This window comes from Mauremys reevesii, linkage group 5, assembly GCF_016161935.1.
Source record: "Mauremys reevesii isolate NIE-2019 linkage group 5, ASM1616193v1, whole genome shotgun sequence".
Taxonomy (NCBI): Eukaryota; Metazoa; Chordata; order Testudines; family Geoemydidae; genus Mauremys; species Mauremys reevesii.
The window spans coordinates 51,342,629-51,362,212 of NC_052627.1; the positions used below are offsets into that span (position 1 = coordinate 51,342,629).

Below are 19,584 nucleotides of genomic sequence, written 5' to 3' on the forward strand. Positions count from 1 at the left end.
ATTATCTTCAAATATGAATCACTTACATTGTGATAAGTGTTTAGATAAACTACTTAGTGTGAGTGTGGGTACAGTATGAAGATGTTTTTTAATTTTGATGAAGTGCCACAGATTCCTATTGTAAGGTTAATAAAATTGCCAAGGACATGAAATATTAGTTTTCTAGCAGTAAAAGCTATATTGCTTAAATCAATAATATCCAATATGTTGGTACAAATGACTGATATTCTTAACATTACAATGGTATGTTAATAGACATTTCCCATTTGTGTTTTGAAATCCAAAACTGTTCAAGCAGACATTTCAAGATCTGAAATTATAGTGGTATAGCTTTTTGTTTTTACATTGCAAACCATTTGTGTTAACTTTGTGAATTAAGTTACTGACTTTGTTGTTCTTCTACAGAGGTGTTATGAACATAAACAGTACAGAAATGGGCTGAAGTTTTGTAAACAGATCCTTTCTAATCCAAAGTTTGCAGAACATGGAGGTGAGTCTTCAGATGGCATATAAAACTACCATATTCTCCTTATTATATGCTTTAAGACATGTAATACATACTTCAAGAGATTTTCTGTAAAACTTCATAAGTCTTTTAGCATCTTTTTGTTCATACTTTGCATAAGTAATTTTAAGGGGAACCTGATGAAGTACAAAGTGTAACTTTTGGAAACCCTGCACCATAATGTGATACTTTATTGCTGATGTAACATTTTTAATCTCTGTCCTTAATCTTTTTATTTTTTCTCTGTCTCATATCTGAAAAAGCAGTACATGATTTGGGGAAGGAGTTGTGTCAAATACCACATGTACATGGCAGTTAGAATTACCATCTTGATCCTCCAGTGAGGGGAAAACAGTTTGGAAGAGAAAAGAGGGTTTTTTTGCCACCCAGCTTTTTTTTCCCCCACTCTTTCGGTTGAACCTCTCTTTTGAAGTACTCAAAGGAATTTCCTTTTTACCTGTTAGACTGGCATGACTGTCCTTTTCTGAAACCCACTTTAAATGACTGCCTTTTCTGTTAAAGAATGGACTATTTAAACAGACATGGCACTCCTTTCCAGTAGAGGGAAGACTATGTCTGCCTACCAGTGAAAATAGGGAAAACTGACATGCTTTAAAGTAGAATACTGAACCAGTATTCTACTATAATACTGGTATTCTGGTTAAAAAAAACTGTTTTTTTTAAACTGGAAATATGATACAGAACTTATTGTTTGAGCCTCATACGCTAACTGAATAAACTACAAATGTAATCTTTTGTACCTGAAAATAGAATAATTGGAATTTTTGTGCTACTAACTTTCCTGAGTCTAAAGTCTTATGTATGAATATTTATATGGTTTAAGATATTAGTTTATATCGGGGTGGGGAGCCTACGGCCTGTGGGCCAGATGTGGCCCGCTGTTTCATTTCATCCGGCCTGTGGCAAATCTCCACATTGTGGGCCAGAAGCCCTGAGCCTCCCATACCACCCCCGTCTCCCACCCCCTGCGGGCCTGGAGCCGCATGCCCTGGCTCGCCCCGTTAAAAGTCTGTCTGGCTCCACGTAACTCCCAGAAGCGACCAACATGTCCCTGTGGCCCCTAGAAGCAGGGGCGATCAGGGAAGCTCTGCATGCTGCCCCCAGCACTGGCTCCGCAGCTCCCATTGGCCAGGAACCACGGCCAATGGAGCTGTGGGGGCGGGGAGCAGCATGGAGCCAGGGCAGGCAGGGAGCATTTACTAGATTAAACCCCCAGGCCTGAGCCCCTGCCGGAGCCCACAGCCCTACCCTCCTCCCACACCCCAGCCCTGAGCCCCCTCCTCCACCCCAGAGCCCACATGCCCAGCTGGAGCCCTCACTCCCTCCCGCACCCTAGCCCGGAGTCCCCTCCCGCACACTGAACCCCTTTTTCTGGCCCCACCCCAGAGCCTAGAGACCCTCAGGTGATTTTTTTCTGTGGGTCAGTGTCCTCTGATAGAAAAAAGATTCCCTATCCCTGGTTTATAGGATGGCTCTTGTGTTTAATAAAATAATAGATTGGTATCAATTGAATCCTAATGTTTTTTAGAAACCCTGGCGATGAAAGGACTAACGCTGAACTGTCTAGGGAAGAAAGAGGAAGCATATGAACTAGTGCGTAGAGGCTTACGGAATGATTTAAAGAGTCATGTCTGTATCCTTTTTGAATATATCTTCCATTTCAGAATGCGGAGAAGGCTGTTAGAGTAACTGATTATTTTATAGAATGTGAACAAAAGCCAACATCTATCGCTGTTCCAAATTGAAAGTGTACAACTGGTAAGTTTCATAGGCGTATACGTATACAAGTAGATTTTGTTTAAACTTATCTGAACAATTTCATACCTAAATTTTGTCATAAAGCTGTCCTTGGAAGCACAAGCAATTAAATACACATTCTTGCTTTTGTGGGAAGAATTATAGTAGTTGAATCAAAATCATGCTGTTCTTTTCCATTGTATTTGCAAGTGTAACCTTTTTCCTTCAGAATTCCTTGCTATGGCCCTGATTTAAGCATGTACTTGAGCATGTGCCTAACTTTAAGCACATGATTATCCTATTGATGTCAGTGGGACTAGTGACATACTTGAAGTTTAAATACATACTTAAGTGTGTGCCTGAATTGGGGCCTGTATTAGGTAAGTTAAAAATGCAGGTAGTACAAGTTGATAGTACTTTCAAACAGTAGGAAAATGAATTGCAATAATGTGCCTCCTTCTCCCACACACCATGTTCCTGTAATATCAATTGGTGAAAAGCTTAATATCTTCAGTTTGAATGTTTTAGTGGTGTTACTGTCTGTTACAAAGCTGGATTTTTTATTTTTTTTATCATTATTATTTTATTTATTTTACCTAGTAGGCACTCTTTTTCTGCCATTCTGGATTGATTTTCTTCAGTAGCGCCCTTAACAAAGTTTTCCAGGCTGGCATGTCTATGGTCTTCTCCAGAGGTCAGACAAGAAGTACGATGAAGCTATCAAATGTTACAGAAATGCACTGAAATGGGATAAAGACAATCTTCAAATCTTGAGAGATCTCTCTCTGCTACAGATTCAAATGAGGGATCTTGAGGGTTACAGGGTAAGTAGAGTATTTACATTATTATAGGCTTCCAGGGAAACAGAGCAAAGGATTAGTGCAATAATTAGTAACTTGCATACAGTTTCCTCAGGTTAAAGGCCATAGGAATCAAAACATTAAACCCTTATATGCTTAACACTTTCGACATTCAGACTCAGATATGCAGAAGACTACTTTTTAATGACTTTCATATAAAGAGTATAATTTGCTAGGTTATCTTTCTGTTAAAGCAGAATTGTTCACTAGTGGACACTTTGAGTTTTGTCTAGTCTATAAATGTTCCGGGTGTTGATAGGGCTTTTACCACTTTCTTTTGGAGACTTCTGCCTAACAAAGTTTACTATCAGGAAGACTGTCCAGATATTCAAACAAAATGTTTTCCTTTCATAACTTTCTTCCATATATTCATCCCTGTTATTCCCTGTATAAGCCTCTATTCCTCTCATTCTTTGGTTTTAGATTTTTCATAGACTGTTATCATGTTTCTCCTGTTGATTATCCTGTAGCCAAACTGAACTTATTTTAGTTTTCAACCTATTATTTTCCTTTTAAGCCAGTTTCTGCAGCTCTTGACTATGTGTGTTGCTCTTCTCTGAATTCCTGTCAGTTTGTCAATAGTTTTCTGGTAAAATGTTGCTTAGAACTGAAGACGCTATTCTAAGTACAGTTGCACTATGGCGTTCTGTTTCTGTGGACAAGGACTACAACCACTGCTCTGACATCTCTGCAAATGCATCCCCAAATTGAATTTGTCCTTTTTTGCTGTCCTGTTGCATTGCAGACTCATGTCTGATTTGCTGAAATTAAGAATTACTGTTTTTAATCTCCCCACATGTATTGAAGGTGGGATATTTTCCCGAAAACATATGTGCTTGCATGTTTCAAGTTGAATCTCATATGCTGTCCATGTTTCTAATTTCTCCAAGTCCCTTTGCATTTAATCTGTCTTGACTGAAGCTCAAAACTCAACCCAGTTTTAAATCTGTGAATGTCATCATGCAGTTTTCTACTGCTAGGTCATTTACTATAAAGGTTAATTAAGATTGGACATAATGCAGCTTCCCCCAGTTTTATGCATTATTTTTTATTATTACTCTTCGCTGTTCTTCATGATCCTTTTCTGTTTATTGCTCATGCTTGTTACCCTCTCTGTATTTAATTACTTTTTAAAAATATTTTAAAATTACTTGCTGTTCCAGAACTCTCAGTCAAAAAAAAAAATGCACGACTCCCTGGAGGGTCATATAGCTAGGTTCTGAAACTAATTAAAGGCCATTTGCAGATATCCATAAAGATGGCTGCCACTTATACTAGCCATTCTTCATGCAACCACTCTACGTTGAATTGGGTAGAATCTCTGATTGAATACATACAGATTCCTTGATAAATCTGAAGTGTCATTACTACAAGAACTGTTCCCTAGGTCTCAAACTGAAACATCCGGAATGATGCTCTTTATTTAGTATTTTTAGGATAGAGAAGTACATGCCTTGATACCTACATTAATGTTAGTTTGGCTCATGAGGACAGCTTAGTTGGAAATAGTACCTTTTTAGTACTGTTTTATTTGACTGTTACCTTTTCTCTCTTTATCAAAGTTCAAGCTTTTTAATTTGGCACAATTGCTAATTTTTCCTTTGTACTGTGTTAAGTAATCTTATTCAAATATATTGAAATGTGAAAGCTACAGTATTTTATGGAGAACATTAGAGTCCATGAGAACAGGAAAATTAGTAGTTATAACTGTCTTACAGGAAACCAGGTACCAGTTACTTCAGCTCCGACCTGCACAGCGAGCCTCATGGATTGGTTATGCTATTGCTTATCATCTGCTGGAAGATTATGAAATGGCAGCAAAGATTTTAGAGGAATTTAGGAAGACTCAACAGGTATAAAAAAGAAAACGTGGAATTCTTCATATGTTTTGATTAGCTGTGAGCCAAAAAAAGTAATTGTCTTTCAAACACAGAAACAATTTAATAAAATGTAGATTTTTAAAACCAAATGAATTCAGTTTACCCTAAGTTTAAGTGTATGCTACAAGGGTGAACACTCATATGCCTTGTTTACATTCAGACGTCTCCTGATAAAGTGGACTATGAATACAGTGAGCTGTTGTTGTATCAGAATCAAGTCCTCCGAGAAGCAGGACTCTACAAAGAAGCCTTGGAACACCTTGGTACCTATGAAAAGCAGATCTGTGATAAACTGGCTGTTGAAGAAACTAAAGGTATTTGCCTCTTCAGGATGCTATGCTTGTACATGGAATCTGCAGTATGGAATCTTGTGTGTGGTTCCTGTATATACTGTTTGAGAAATAAAAGAAATAAGCTATTTTTATATAACTGAATTATGAAATATACCAGACAGGCCAGTTTAGGTCTACAGTTAAGCAAAAACTCTTTTCACTGGACTTGCTAATATTCTTAAGTTTTGTTAAACTTCATTTTTACCAAAAGTTCAATTTTAAATGTACTTTACAGTGTTTGCATTTTATACATTGCAGTATTGTTTGTACAGGCATACAAGTCAGGAAGTTATATAGTCATTTTTTATTGCTCAAACTGGGAAAAATGAACAAGGTAAATTAGCATTAACAGTGGGAGGAAATACATTTTAAAATTTACTTTTCATAATATAAGGAGCTGTCAGTAAAACTCGTAAGAACCTGGGTTTTAATTATTTTTAGCTGGATTCTGTTCCTTTAAAAAATACACCATATCTCACATCACATTTAGCGAGTGTAGGGGTTTGCCAATATGGCACAACCTTTTTTTCTCCCCACTGTTGAGTATTAGCCAGCACAGGCTAATATTCAGATGCTGTCCCACCTGAGATGCTGACATAGTTCCATGATGCTCATGTGTATATATAAACTACAGAAGGCTTTGATATGAAAAATGCTATATAAACATAAACTGTAATTACAGTATACCACTGGCATGGTATACCATATGTTGGGACAGGTACTAAGTCCTCCATTTAAATGGTTTACCCTAATGATAGTGAATGGTAATGCAGTTTAGTTGTAGCCATGTCAGTCCCAGGATATCAGAGAGACCCAGTGAAAAACTACTGATGGCATTGAAATTCCTCAGTGAAGATCTAAGGACCTGATCCTGCACATATTTACACACTAAGTACAGAAATAGTTCCACTGAAGTCAGTGAGATGATTCCCATGATTAAATATAAGCACACAGGGGCTTTTATCTTGCAAACACATACATCAGTTCTGGCATTTCCTGGTTTATGTGGATCTTTAGCTCTGTCCTTTATGAATGTGTTATGATATCTCTCTTATTTACATGATCACATACTATTTGTCAAGCATAATATCTTACCACTCTTCTGCAACTTCATATGCATCTGAACTACCTTGTAGTACTCTGTATACAATGTGTACATCAGACAAATTTTGGTTAGTCCTAAGTCACAGGACTGAGAATTAGATCTGAGTTCTGAATATGAGCTTTTCCACAGGCTTCTGTGTGAGCTTAAACAAACTACTTAATCTGTTTTTCAGTTCCTCATCGGTAAAAAGGAACTATATACTATATATAGTACTATATATATAGTATTATAGTATATATACTATAATACTGACTTATTTTTTTCCCCACCAGCCTTATGAGATTACATTATTAATGTTTGTGATGTGCTTAGGTACTAAAAGTAAGTGCCACAGAAAAATCTACAAATAAATGAGTCTTTTATATTAACAATGCATAATAAAAAGTACTATGAATGAAATATAACTGAGTTATATTGGAAAGTGTTCTGGCATGTATAGGAGTTTAGAATTGAATTAGCAATGATAACTCTTGCCTTCCATGGCAGAATTTGGGTCTCTTGTGGTGAGATACTACTTCCTGGTCCTGTCATGCTGGTGGGTGGGCCAGAGGTATCTCTCCTTGGCTTAAGATTATCTAAGGTGGCTGCTATGTGAAGACCCATAGCCCAACTTAACATTTCTGTAGTAAGCACTAGCTTATGCTGTGAGAGTTGCTGGAATAGAGGAGAGGGGTAAGACTTTGCTTTTTTCTTCCTTTCTGTAGAGCAAAATTCACTAAGTTATTGAGACTTTGCTCTACAAGCGATGCCTTCTTAATTACCAGATCACCTCTCATGAATTAAGTCAAGTGTGCTTACTTGAACGAGTGTGTGAGAGGGGAAGGTGTCATCAGTTATGAGTTGTCTAGTTACTTCTAAATAAGTGTGTGTGTGAGTAAAATTACTTTTACTGTTTTTTTAACACTGCTAAGTCAATGCAGCTCTGAAATAATGAGATGGATTGTTTTCTGGCTGTAGCATCAACAGAAATGCTGGTTACACATGCTGGTCCAAATTCTATCTTTGTTATCACTATGCCATCCCATTGCCAGGTATCAGTGAGGGAAGAACTTGCCTGCAGAATCTCTCAGTACAACTCACAAGTTAGACAAATAGCTGATGTACAAATCTGAAAAAAATGGTTTTTCACACTCGAGTCTTGTAAACTTATCCTTTTACTTGCAAACTGAGCATATTTGATTTGGACATCAAGAAACTATAAACATGGAACATCATGTATCATTTTTAATTACTTTTCATGGTAGAACTGTACTTAGATAGTTTTTCAAAAATTTTAATCAAGATGCATCTAATTGTTGTTCCTCACTCTTAATGAAGTGACTCCTTCTATCTGTATAAGTCTTCAACTAAAAAACTTATTGAGTTGTTGGCTATCAACATGAAAACTTGTTAAATCTCAAAATTGAAGTTATTGTCAGTCATACCATTGATATTAATGTCTAAGAAATGTAGATTAACAAAGAATTGAGGAATGTCTAACCATCAAATTACCACTACAGATGTTTAGCTGTTGCATTCTCCCTCACACTCAGTGTATAACTTTATGAATTTTAAACAGGAGAACTTCTGTTGCAACTCTGCAGGCTGGAAGAAGCAGCTGAGGTGTATAGAGGATTGCAAGAAAGGAATCCTGAAAACTGGGCTTATTACAAAGGCTTAGAAAAGGCACTTAAACCAGGTAATGATTTTACAGCTTGTAATAATAGAGTATCAAGAATCTATTTTTGCTCAGTTGTCATTTACTTATGCATTGAAAACATGCATTAAGTATGTTTTTAAAGGGACACTTATATTTGACAACTTCTAGTCTAATTTTTGATATGTAGAAGGGATTTGTTTTTGTTACTAGCATTATCTTGGAAGACTTGCATGACTTTTGTTCTGATGTCCTGTTTGTCTTCATCTGGTAAAAGATAGATAAATAAAAAATGGCAGATTGTAAGTGCTGTAGTCCTTCATTTTGAATGAATGGTAGACACAGAAGGCAAAGTTCTTTTTTAGAAGGGACACTATCAATTTAATTTTTTCTCTGATCTTTCATTTATGGTAATCTTGTGTTTACAGTCAATACAATTTTCAGACAGAAGTATGATCTCTTTCTGTTTATTTACTTTGTGCCTTTGACAGCACTTTAAATACAATCAGTTTAATTGTTCCATCTATATAGTTGGTTTTCCTCTGTCTGGGTCATTCACACAGCAATGGAGGGGAGAAACTATTTTTTAAAAGGGGAAAATGCAATCAACAAACTGGCAGGGGGACTCATAACCGTTGTACCGGAAACTACTTTTTAATGACCTTTCAAAATGGACTACATTACAAATTAATTGTTACTTTAAGTATACAGCTACTACTTGCTATATATATTCTGGGGTGTGTGTAATTTAATTACCAAAAAAGATTCTTTTTAGTAGTTTCCTATTTTTGCTTTGTTCTAGCCAATATGCTTGAGAGGCTGAAAATCTATGAAGAGGCCTGGACTAAGTACCCAAGGGGACTGGTTCCAAGAAGACTGCCGCTAAACTTTTTATCTGGTACGTGCATTTTTGGCAAGCAATAAAGGTAGATTCACAGTATATTTTTTGATAAAACTTCCTATTTAACCGTATAAAACGTTAAAATTGCAAAGTAATATTTGGTAAAAAAACAAAATCAACAGATCTTTTTTCCCCAAAGGTGAAAAGTTTAAGGAATGTTTGGACAAGTTTCTAAGGATGAATTTCAGCAAAGGCTGTCCACCTGTTTTTAATACTTTGAGATCATTGTACAAAGATAAAGAAAAGGTAAATGAATCTTTCCAACAATATGGATTTATTCTTATACACTAAAGGAATAAAAGCAACTTTATGTTAAGTTGGAGCCTACTTTAGCCTGGAAGTTCAGCACTTAGAATGGGATTTCCCAGCTGACACTGTATTACTGTCACTGACTTGATTTTTCTGATTATTCTATGTCACAGAAGGAAAAATCTAGTGCTACAGTTCCTACTGTGAAAATTTTACATAGCTCTTTTCCAAGTCAGTTGTTGTACCAAACCATGAAATACTTACCAGAAACCAATTAGGTGTTGTGCACACAAAATTGTGACATTTTCCTCTATGTGCCAACAGGAGAGAAGGGGATTGAGCACATTCCCCTTTGTACTAGGACTTAGTATATTTCAATAGTAGATCTCTTACAATAGAAGAGTCAGTATAGCTAACATCAAGGACGTTCATGTTGAAGTGAAATAACACCTGGATCACTAATATTTCTTGTCTCGTCTTTGCATGTGTAGGTGGTAATTATAGAAGAGTTGGTGGTAGGTTATGAAACGTCTCTAAAAAACTGCAGGTTATTTAATCCCAATGGTGAGTGACAATGATTTAATACTTTATGAAAGTACTGTGCCCATCATATGTTATATGTAACAATTCAGGCAGAGGTGAAGGAATAGAAAAAAAACAAAACTTTTTTGAAAGTGGAGAAGTGAGCCGTAGCCCTCCTTAAAATTTGAGTGTGTTCTAAATCTGTACTCAAAATATATGCTGTTTTAGCCTAGGCAGCTGTTCACACTCACTATCATAGCTTGGGACACCTTTACATGTGATGAGAGAATAATGGCAGCCATGTGAAATAAAAATGGATTATGTTGTAACTGTATTGATACTATTTAATATATATTGTTCATTTTATAACAACACTTTCTATTTACAGAGAAGAACTTTAGATCTAAAATTCCCATATTTAGATATCTTGGCCAATCCGTCTTTTTTCAAGAAATGATGACTTTCACAATCTTGTAAAGTCTTTCTTTGGGCAGTTAATTAAAAATTCATCCTTCCTTGAATGTGAAAACATTGTCTACATGTAAACTTGCACCAGTTAACTAAAGATGTGTTTTTCAAACCAGCGGAAGTAGCGTGGAGATGCTCTTTGGCTAAGAGAATGGCTTACTTCATTTTGGCTTAGTCTCTTGTGTTTTTTTTGTTTGTTTGTTTTACAGTATTAAGCTAAACTTAAATAAGCCAATCTCTCAAACTGAATTAAAAATCTAAACATAAACTTGTACTGTTTTTTAAGAAAAACTTTAAATTGGGGGCACATTTGTGTGGACATGGCTGAACAAAACTCAATCTGTTTAATTTTCATAGGAGAGAAAATATTAAAAGTAAAAATATGATTGTGGGGTAAATCATGTCATCTGTAAGGCGCCGTTTTAGTCACAGGTATTTTTAGTAAAAGTCATGGACAGGTCAGAGGCAGTAAACAAAAAATCCTGGCCCGTGCCCTGTCCATGACTTGTACAATATACCCCTAACTAAAACTTGGGCTGGGGGGGGAGGCAGTCTGGTGCTGCCGGGGGTGCTTCAGTGGGAGGACCCCCGTGGGTGCTGGGGGGAGTGGGTGATGGTGCATGGTCCGGGACCTCTGCTGGTGCTGGGGGGAGGGGAAGGGAGTTGGAGGGGCTGGCAGGCTTCCTACCTGGCTCTGCACAGTTCCCCAGAAGCAGACCGCATGTCTCTGCAGCTCCTAAGTGGAGGGAAGGCCGGGGGACTCCACGTGCTGCCCCTGCTACAAGCTCTGGCTCTGCAGCTCCTATTAGCTGGGAATCGTAGTCAATGGGAACTGCGGGGGCGGTGCCTGTAAGGAGGGGCAGCGCACAGAGCCCCCTGACCCCTCCGCCTAGCAGCTGCAGGAATGTGGTGTCTACTTCCAGGGAGCCCCCTCCCAAAGTAAGCGCTGCCCTGCGCCCCATCCCCTTGAGCCAGCCGCACCGGCTGCTGCAAAAGTCACAGAGGTCACAGAAAGTCATGGAATCCATGACCTCTCTGACAGACATGCAGCCTTAGTCATAGGTACTGAAGAATTAAAGCCTTTGGGCTCGTTTTGGTACTGGGCACTCCATTCCCAATTCGGAGTGAATTTAACTTTAGGCCTTGAGTAGTCTCTACTGACTGGTGCTTAAGTGCTTTGCAGGATCTGGGGCTCAGCAGCTTTCAGGATTGAGTCCTTTGAAAGTCGTGGTTTATGTTGCACGCAAAGGAGATAATATCTATAGTTATGATTTAGGGTTACTTTGGAAAAAATTGGAATAAATTTATCTATTCTAGGTGGGTTTTATTCCAGTGCCAGCTATATCCCAAGCTTTTAAAAGATATTTATAATGAGACAAGAATAGATTGGTGCTAGCTTAGTCTGAGCTAGTTAAATATTTAAAGTGTTTTAAATTGGTGTATTGAAAATATACTGATGTAAATTCCCCACACAATGATAAATTTCAATTGCTAACATATGCAATTGGCGCACTATGTCTTTGACCTAAAACAGTAATTTACTGGAAGGTGCTAAGATTACCCTCCAGATAAAGTAAACATGTTTCCTACTTTTCTGATCTATCAGTTTGTTGAGAGCTAGATATAGAGATAAACAATAAATTCTATACACTACATCAATAGGATATTGCTTGTGCTATATGCTGGTTAAGTGGAATATATGACATCTTTCCCCCCCCATAGATGATGGTAAAGAAGAACCTCCAACCACTTTACTGTGGGTCCAGTACTACTTAGCACAACATTATGACAAAATTGGGCAGCCATCCATGGCTCTGGAATACATAAATGCAGCAATAGAAAGTACTCCCACCTTGATAGAACTCTTCCTTGTGAAGGCTAAAATCTATAAGGTAATATTGATTGATTTGTTCTTCATTATCAGATAGGACTTCTCTCTTATTTTGCAGTGAAACCTTTAATCATGACTGTACTTCCGTGTAGTGGTTCAGCACTAATACTGATTGAGGAGTTGGGTTTTGTATGAGCACACTTTTACAAAACCTAAGACCCATAGAAATGTTTCCATGAGTTCTTAAAATTCCACATAGTAGAACCTCCCTAAATTTACATCCATGAGTTTATAGCAAATTAGAAAGTAACCAAACAATTAAAAAGGAAAAGTATTATCACAAAATGTACTTTGTTGATTTTGACAGTTATTGGATTTTTAGTTTACTTTGCTAAATTATAATGAACTAGTAAACTTGTTGTTTATTTTTTAAATAATCATGTCCTAAAAACACCCTAGTCTGACCTCACTTCTCTGTAACAACTCAGAAAGTGCTGTAGTGAGGCCTGGTTTTATTAAGAGCTCTTAGGCTTGTGGATTAGCAAAATATGGATTAACAAGGTCTGTTTGGAGATTGTAGTGTGAAAGGAGGAAAACTATAATATTGAGATGCAGTTGTATTGCTGCTTTTTTGTTTTGAGGTATTGTTTTGTTGTAAGCAAGACTGTTTGTTTAATAAAATTTTTGGTATCTTGTTTAAATTAACCCTATTGTATAATGTTTAATTTGTTAATGAAGAGTGGGTGGATAAGGCTAAAATATGTGCATTTTACAATTTCCTTGCTTACTTGATTTGAATTTTTCTTTTTAAGCATGCTGGAAACATTAAAGAAGCTGCAAGGTGGATGGATGAAGCCCAGGCCTTGGACACAGCGGACAGATTTATCAACTCCAAATGTGCAAAATATATGTTGAAAGCCAACTTGATTAAAGAGGCAGAAGAAATGTGTTCTAAGTTTACAAGGGTTTGTTCCAGTTACTATAATTTTTGATGAATAAAATGTAGACATAGGCAAGGTACTTTACACTTGATTATTTTAGCTGTCCTTCTGAGCCTCTATTTTGGTCAGTAATGAGCTTTCTTTCCCTGTTCTGGCTGAGTTATGAAGGTTGCTCGCTTCACTTGTAGTTTGTAGCTAGATTTCATTTACATGATGATAATGGCTCCATAGTTAAGGTTAAGCTGAGTTTTGCACTTAGAAGGATTCAGCTTCTTTATTACATATGAAAAATGCAGTACATCCTCCCCAAAAGCACAGCACTTTACTGTCAGTACAGAAGTTTCTGAGATATTACAGATAGATCAGTTTAGATTTTAAATGAATTCTTAAAATTCATTTAAGAAATTTAGAATCCTTTGTGAAATCTTTTTTTGTTCCAAATGATCTCAATAACAGAGGCTATTTAAACTTTCCGCATAGACGTTCCATAAAGTTGGTAATAGTATTCTGTGAGGGCCCTTGTCTCTGGAAAAGGCTATCCTCATTGCCTATGTCGGAAATATCCTGGGTGTTATGATTAAGGCATACTCCAAGGTGCATCTTATTTGTTGGGCTGCTTACTTCTGAAAGTAATCGGAGTTGTGGGGAGGACAGTTTTGTGCTCTGCGGGTTGTTCAGTTTTATTACTTCTTGTTTATGGCAGGGGCATTTTTAGCCTTAGACACTCTGTTTTTGTTTTATAAATTAGAGGTTAAAATGCACTGAAATCTTGATCATGGGCTACATGAGAAGAATTTTTGAGACTTGGTGGTCACTTTTTGCCAGTGTTCTTCATAACTGAAAATTTATTTTTCAGCAGAGGCTGGCATAGTCTTTCATCAGATTGCTCAAAATGACTGCCCTCTTATTGTTGAGAGAGGCACTAGGGCCACAAGCTGCCCTTATTTATTGCCTCCATTCGTCTGTTCCTCTTTTTCTTCAGGGAAGGCAGGAGGGAGGAGAAAACTGAGGTGTGCCTGAGCAGGGAAATGTTTTTGGATTATTTCTAATATTTCTGTTTTGCTTTTAGGAAGGAACCTCAGCAGTAGAGAACTTGAATGAAATGCAGTGCATGTGGTTCCAGACAGAATGTGCCCAAGCTTACAAGGCAATGAATAAATTTGGAGAAGCACTTAAGAAATGCCATGAAATTGAGAGAGTATGTATCTAAGTAATTTAATCTGTTAAAATTTCCAGTTTAGTTTTGCTGTCATTGCATGTTTTCATCTAAACATTAACATCTCTAGTCTGGCCCTTAGAAACCTTGTAATTTCCTGTGGCATGCTGTGGCCTTCCAAGTGTGAAGTGGCAGCCTATATCCATGTTTAATTGTAACTGTATTAAATAAAGCTCTAATCCTGCAAACACACGTGTTTATTCTTACTCATATAAGTAGTCCCATTGTGTTCAATGGAAGTACTCACATGAATAAAGTTAAGCAAGTGCCTAAAGGCTTGCAGGATTGGGACTTAATCTGCATGGGTCTTGACAAACAAGGCCACTGTAATGACTTTTATAGTCCCAAAATGCCAGAAAGCAGCCAGAAGATCAGAATGATTTGTCTCTGGTTTAATTGCTAGAGGAGAAAAATTGTGCCACAAGTCAAAACTTTGTTTGGTACTCTACAACTACTCAACTTGTGTGCTTAAGGCTGGACCAGTCCACAAAGTCTTCCATGGCTTTTTTCTTAAAAGTTTATAGTTCATGTTAAATTATTTCTCGCATAATACATATTCCTTTAAGTTTGTTTTAGTTTTCCAGCACTCTCCTCTCCTCTATTGACTGTAGTAGTGTCTGAAATAATTAAACTTGTGCTTATTGGTCCTGACCTGTAACACTCTACATCTGTCCTGGAGTAGTTCCTTTTTTGACGTTTGATATTAGGCAGTTCGTGGAATTATTTTTGTTAGCTTTTAGGAGAAAAATGTCATTTTTGTAACTTCACCCATAACTTCATACGTTTTTCTTAAGTCCAAGTGCCAAAACTTGAACGACACTCACTAGTTGAGTATGTAAGACACTGATCCATTATCAGTTGTCTGTTTTTTCTTCAGTTTCAGTTTTTTCCATAGCTGTTTATAAGAAAATATGTATTTGAATTTCAGGTTTGTTTTATTCTCTAACACTTGCTAAAACTTGCTGTTTTCTGTTAGCATTTTGTAGAAATTACAGATGACCAGTTTGACTTCCACACTTACTGTATGAGAAAGATTACACTTAGATCTTATGTGGACTTGTTAAAACTCGAAGATGTACTTCGACAACATCCATTTTACTTCAAGGCAGCACGAATTGCCATAGAGATATATTTGAAGCTTCATGATAATCCTCTAACAGATGAGAATAAAGAACACGAGGCTGATACAGGTATAAGAAATTTCCTGGATTTATTTTGTGTGCAGTTGAAGTGTTTGGGGTATATTCTGTAGATATAGATACTTGTATGCTTGACATTGATAGTTAGACTGGAGCTCCTAATTGAGTGGTTAAAGTTGCAAGCCAGGAATTGACTTGTAACAAGTGAATGCTAACTCTCTATTAAAAATAGAGGCAGTGTAGCCCAGTGGATAGAGCGCTGGACTGAGACTCAGGAGATCTGGGTTCTATTCTGCCAGCAGCCTGCTTGGTGACAGTGGGCAAATCATTTTAACTCTCTGTGCCACAGTTTCCTCATCTGTAAAAATGTGATAATGATACTAACCTTTGTTCAGATGCTTTTCGATCTACGGATGAAAAGTGGTATTATTACTACTACGTATTCTGTTTATACAATACAGGTCTAAAGTTAAAATCCAAGTAGGATTTGGTGGGGTAATTCTAAAACACTCTTTCGAGCCCTTGTATAATTTTCAAAAGAAAAACATTCAAATTTAATTTGAGAGTAAGAACATTCTGCATATTCATGGTCTCTTGTCCTGATGAAGCAGATCTGAGGGGTTGCATTTGAAGCAGCTGTTCTTCCAGTAAATTTTGGCACAATTCGAAGGTGACCTGTGAAAGATAGAAAAATTGAGTTGTGCTGTTGTGACATTCCCCAGGGTACAATCTAGACTGATGGACAGCTGTGACCCCCTCAATTCTCCAGTGCCTTTTACACTGTGTAGCTGTGACAGCGACCACTCGTGGTCAGCTCACACACGGCTTCCAGGGCAATAACTCCTGGTCCCAGACTTCCCCCAGAACTGTGCATCTTATACTGCCCAGCAGCTTCCTGGACAATACAAGCTCATGTAAAGTCCATCATTTCATTAATAGAAAATTATATGCACAAATCTTATCTCAAATGAAGTTTCCGAAACACTTCAGTCCAAACACACACTAGTTTAGATAAAACAATAAAACAAGTTTAGTAATTACAGAAAGATAGATTTTAAGTGATTGCAAGTAATGAGGCATAAAAGTCAGAATTGGTTACAAAGAAATACAAAATAAAATGTAACTAACTTAACAAGCTAAGTGATTTCAAAGCAAAAGACTCTCACCACATGTTTTAGCAGTCTTACTGACTGAAATTCTTTCAGCCATGATCCCTCCCCAGTCCATTGATGCTTCCTTTGTCCTTCAAGTGTTGACGATGCTGTGAGTAGAGATGAAGGGAGAGATATTTTGGGGTATCTGTCCCCCTTTCTTATAGCTCTCTTTTTCTTTGAAAGTCCACTGCAGCCGAGGTTCAGGAGATACAAGGTCTGGGAGGACAGGAACCTCTAGCTGTTTTTTTTTTTTTTTTTGCCAAAGTGTAAATTTCTCATTCACACCTTTTTTCCTGCTGACCCGGTGATAGTTCATTTCATTTTGTTGACACCTGGTTGAGGCATCAGTTTGCCTTTTGTCTTTGAGGAACTGGTTTGTGCCTGCTTTTCTAAACTTGGAACATGTCTCAGTAATGTTAAATCTTATAACTTTATATATAGTGTTGCTACGCACAATTTACCAGGACAATAATAATGAGCAAATTGAGTTTTCAAATAATACCTCACAAGGCATACTTTGTACAAAATCCGTTATAGTTTTGTAAAAGGGGCAAACATGAGGGTACAGACTGTTGCATATAGATCAAAAAGCAGAAGACATAAAGTCCTCGGTGTTAAGTATTTGGTGGTGGGGGGGGGTTGTTTTTATTTTTAAAACATCAGTCTTGTTGGTCTTAACTGAAGGACAACTTGGATGACTTGTGGACTGGGGACTTCCTTAATGGAGGAGTTGAAAGGAAGGGTACTGAATCTTTGTTAAAGAAATAGGAATGAACAAAACTAAACAGTTTAAACAGTTGAGTGAAAATTCTCATCTCAGTTTTACTTGCATAGCTTCAGGTCTAAAGAATCTAGAAAGGGCACAAATGCAGTATGTTTTTACAGATTACTTCTTGTGTTTTGTTTCAAAATTTCACAATGCTTTGGTTTTACGGAAATCCTGAATATGAATCAAATGTAAACTGATGCAATGTTGTTACCTTTCAATTCTGCGTATTCATCTATATAGACAGTTAAAAGTTAAAGCTAATCACACCATATATTTAAAGATTTCATGGTTTACCTCAAATATTTTTACTAAATATTTAGGTAATTTGTTAAGCAGGCGCTTTCTTTAGTAGTTAAAACTCAAGGATCTGTTCTCTGCTCTGAGTTCTACTCCCAGCTCTGCCACTGACTTGTTAAGTCAAAACTTTTTACAAATGTAATGGCAGCATTACTTAATAGGAAAAATATGGGTTAGAAAATAGATGTGGAAGCTGGCAGTCATTTGAAGTAGAGTAAATTCAAATACGCAGTTTTAAAAAAATCGAAATAATCTGTGTAATCACCCTTTTATTGAAATATTGTGCAGCAAATATGTCTGACAAGGAACTAAAGAAGCTTCGCAATAAGCAGAGAAGAGCACAGAAAAAAGCACAACTGGAGGAAGAGAAGAAGAATGCAGAAAAAGAAAAGCAGCAGAGAAATCAGAAGAAGAAAAAAGATGATGATGATGAGGAAATTGGCGGTCCGAAAGAAGAACTTATCCCTGAGAAATTAGCAAAGGTACTTGCCTGACAATGTTCAGTAATTGGCTATCAGATTAAAATCAGCTTTGCAAAATATTACCATGAACTCCAGACAGCCATTAAATTTTATTCTTGCATAGCTTCTATTCAGAAGTGTCACCATTTCAAAACAAAGGTTTCTGGAACAATTTCTTATCTGGTTTGTAATCTACAAGTGTTATGGAGGAACCGAGTTTGTCTCTAGTCCTTCAAAGATAGCATGCATTGCAGCAAGAACTGTTCACTCCCCCTCAATAAGTAGAATATCTTCATAAATGTGTTGTGCTAGGCCACTAATTAGATTTATCATCAAGTTTAGCTGGTTGAAAACCTTCATATTCTGAAGGTGAGATAGATACATTCATTGTTACATTCTTCATATCACATAGTAATTTGTATTTGCAGTTTGTCAGGCATTGTGGAATTCGTAGGAACTAAGAGGTAATTGAAAAGGTTTCAGTAAATAGATTGAGCAAATTGGGTGAAACACTTGTTTAGAATTACTGGGAAGATGGGTTTGAGATTCGATTACAAGTTATGAAATAGTTTACACTCAGAGAAACTGCAGTAAGTAGAGGGAGAACAGCGTATGAGAAGACTGTTCTGTGCTTCTGTTTTTGTGAAACATAGGCTTTGAGTAGGAGGAATAGAAAAAACATTTGAAGTGTTGCAGAGCATGGAAGAGTTTAGGTTGGACAGGTGGGGAGAGCAGACTAATTCCATGAGGATCTTGAATACTATTGGGGGATTTTTAACTGAAAGCTGATATGGTGACAGGAAGCCAGTGATTTGAAAAGATTGATTCGGTTTTTGGTATGGAAATTAAATAGTTACAGATTGGGCAAGTTGAATTTTAGAGACAATGCCCGAACAAAAGGAATTACACTAATGCATATTAGTTCTGATGAAGACCATGAATAAAAGCGGTGGCAGAGGAATAGTTGTGTGACCAGTGCTGATTCTGTATGAAGCATAGCTGCGAGGAGTGAAGCAAAGAAAGCTTTGTGTGGCAAGTGAAATGCCAGCATTGAATGCAACAAAACCGTTACTAACTTTAAATTTTTAAATTCTCAGTAGGGTAATCTCAGCTGACAGACCTTAATTAAAACTTAATATATGGCCTTTGGGAGAAAATTACTTTGATACTCCTGTTTTTGAAAGAATGTATTACCAGTGATAAAGACAACAGCTGGCTCTTGTTTAAATTGCTTCAGTCTCTAAACCTTAGACATCTGAGGCTACTAGGAGGGTTAGAGCAGTGGTCCCCAACGTGGTGCCTGTGGGTACCATAGCGCCCGCCGGGGCATTTATGTGCGCCCGCCTAGTGCCCAGCAGGGGAGAAAAGCCGTGCCTGCCGGGGACAGAGAACTCCGGGGCTGTGGGCGCCGGTGTTCTCGGTCCCAGGCAGGCGGGGGGCCGCAGCTTAAGCCGGAGAGAAGCTGCAGCCCCGCGCCTGCCGGGGACAGAAAACTCCAGGGCTGCAGGCGCCGGTGTACTCTGTCCCTGGCAGGTGCGAGACCCACCTAGTGCCCAGCAG

At 37.5% G+C, this 19,584-nt stretch overlaps 1 protein-coding gene across 2 annotated transcripts in view; it reads left to right on the forward strand.

Moving 5' to 3' along the window:
* Positions 1–19,584, forward strand: part of NAA15 (N-alpha-acetyltransferase 15, NatA auxiliary subunit) — a 57,686-nt gene that overhangs the window by 17,855 nt on the left and 20,247 nt on the right. The window contains exons 2-15 of one of the 2 annotated variants that reach the window (XM_039539685.1): positions 406–490; positions 2,055–2,159; positions 2,930–3,087; positions 4,842–4,976; positions 5,164–5,317; positions 7,999–8,118; positions 8,879–8,974; positions 9,117–9,223; positions 9,718–9,790; positions 11,939–12,108; positions 12,860–13,012; positions 14,058–14,186; positions 15,181–15,394; positions 17,852–18,045. In XM_039539685.1, the coding sequence (XP_039395619.1) occupies positions 406–490; positions 2,055–2,159; positions 2,930–3,087; positions 4,842–4,976; positions 5,164–5,317; positions 7,999–8,118; positions 8,879–8,974; positions 9,117–9,223; positions 9,718–9,790; positions 11,939–12,108; positions 12,860–13,012; positions 14,058–14,186; positions 15,181–15,394; positions 17,852–18,045 (1,893 nt within the window). Of the gene's footprint in view, positions 1–405; positions 491–2,054; positions 2,160–2,205; positions 2,285–2,863; positions 3,088–4,841; positions 4,977–5,163; positions 5,318–7,998; positions 8,119–8,878; positions 8,975–9,116; positions 9,224–9,717; positions 9,791–11,938; positions 12,109–12,859; positions 13,013–14,057; positions 14,187–15,180; positions 15,395–17,851; positions 18,046–19,584 lie in introns of those variants that run through there. The other variant, XM_039539686.1, reaches the window with a different exon arrangement.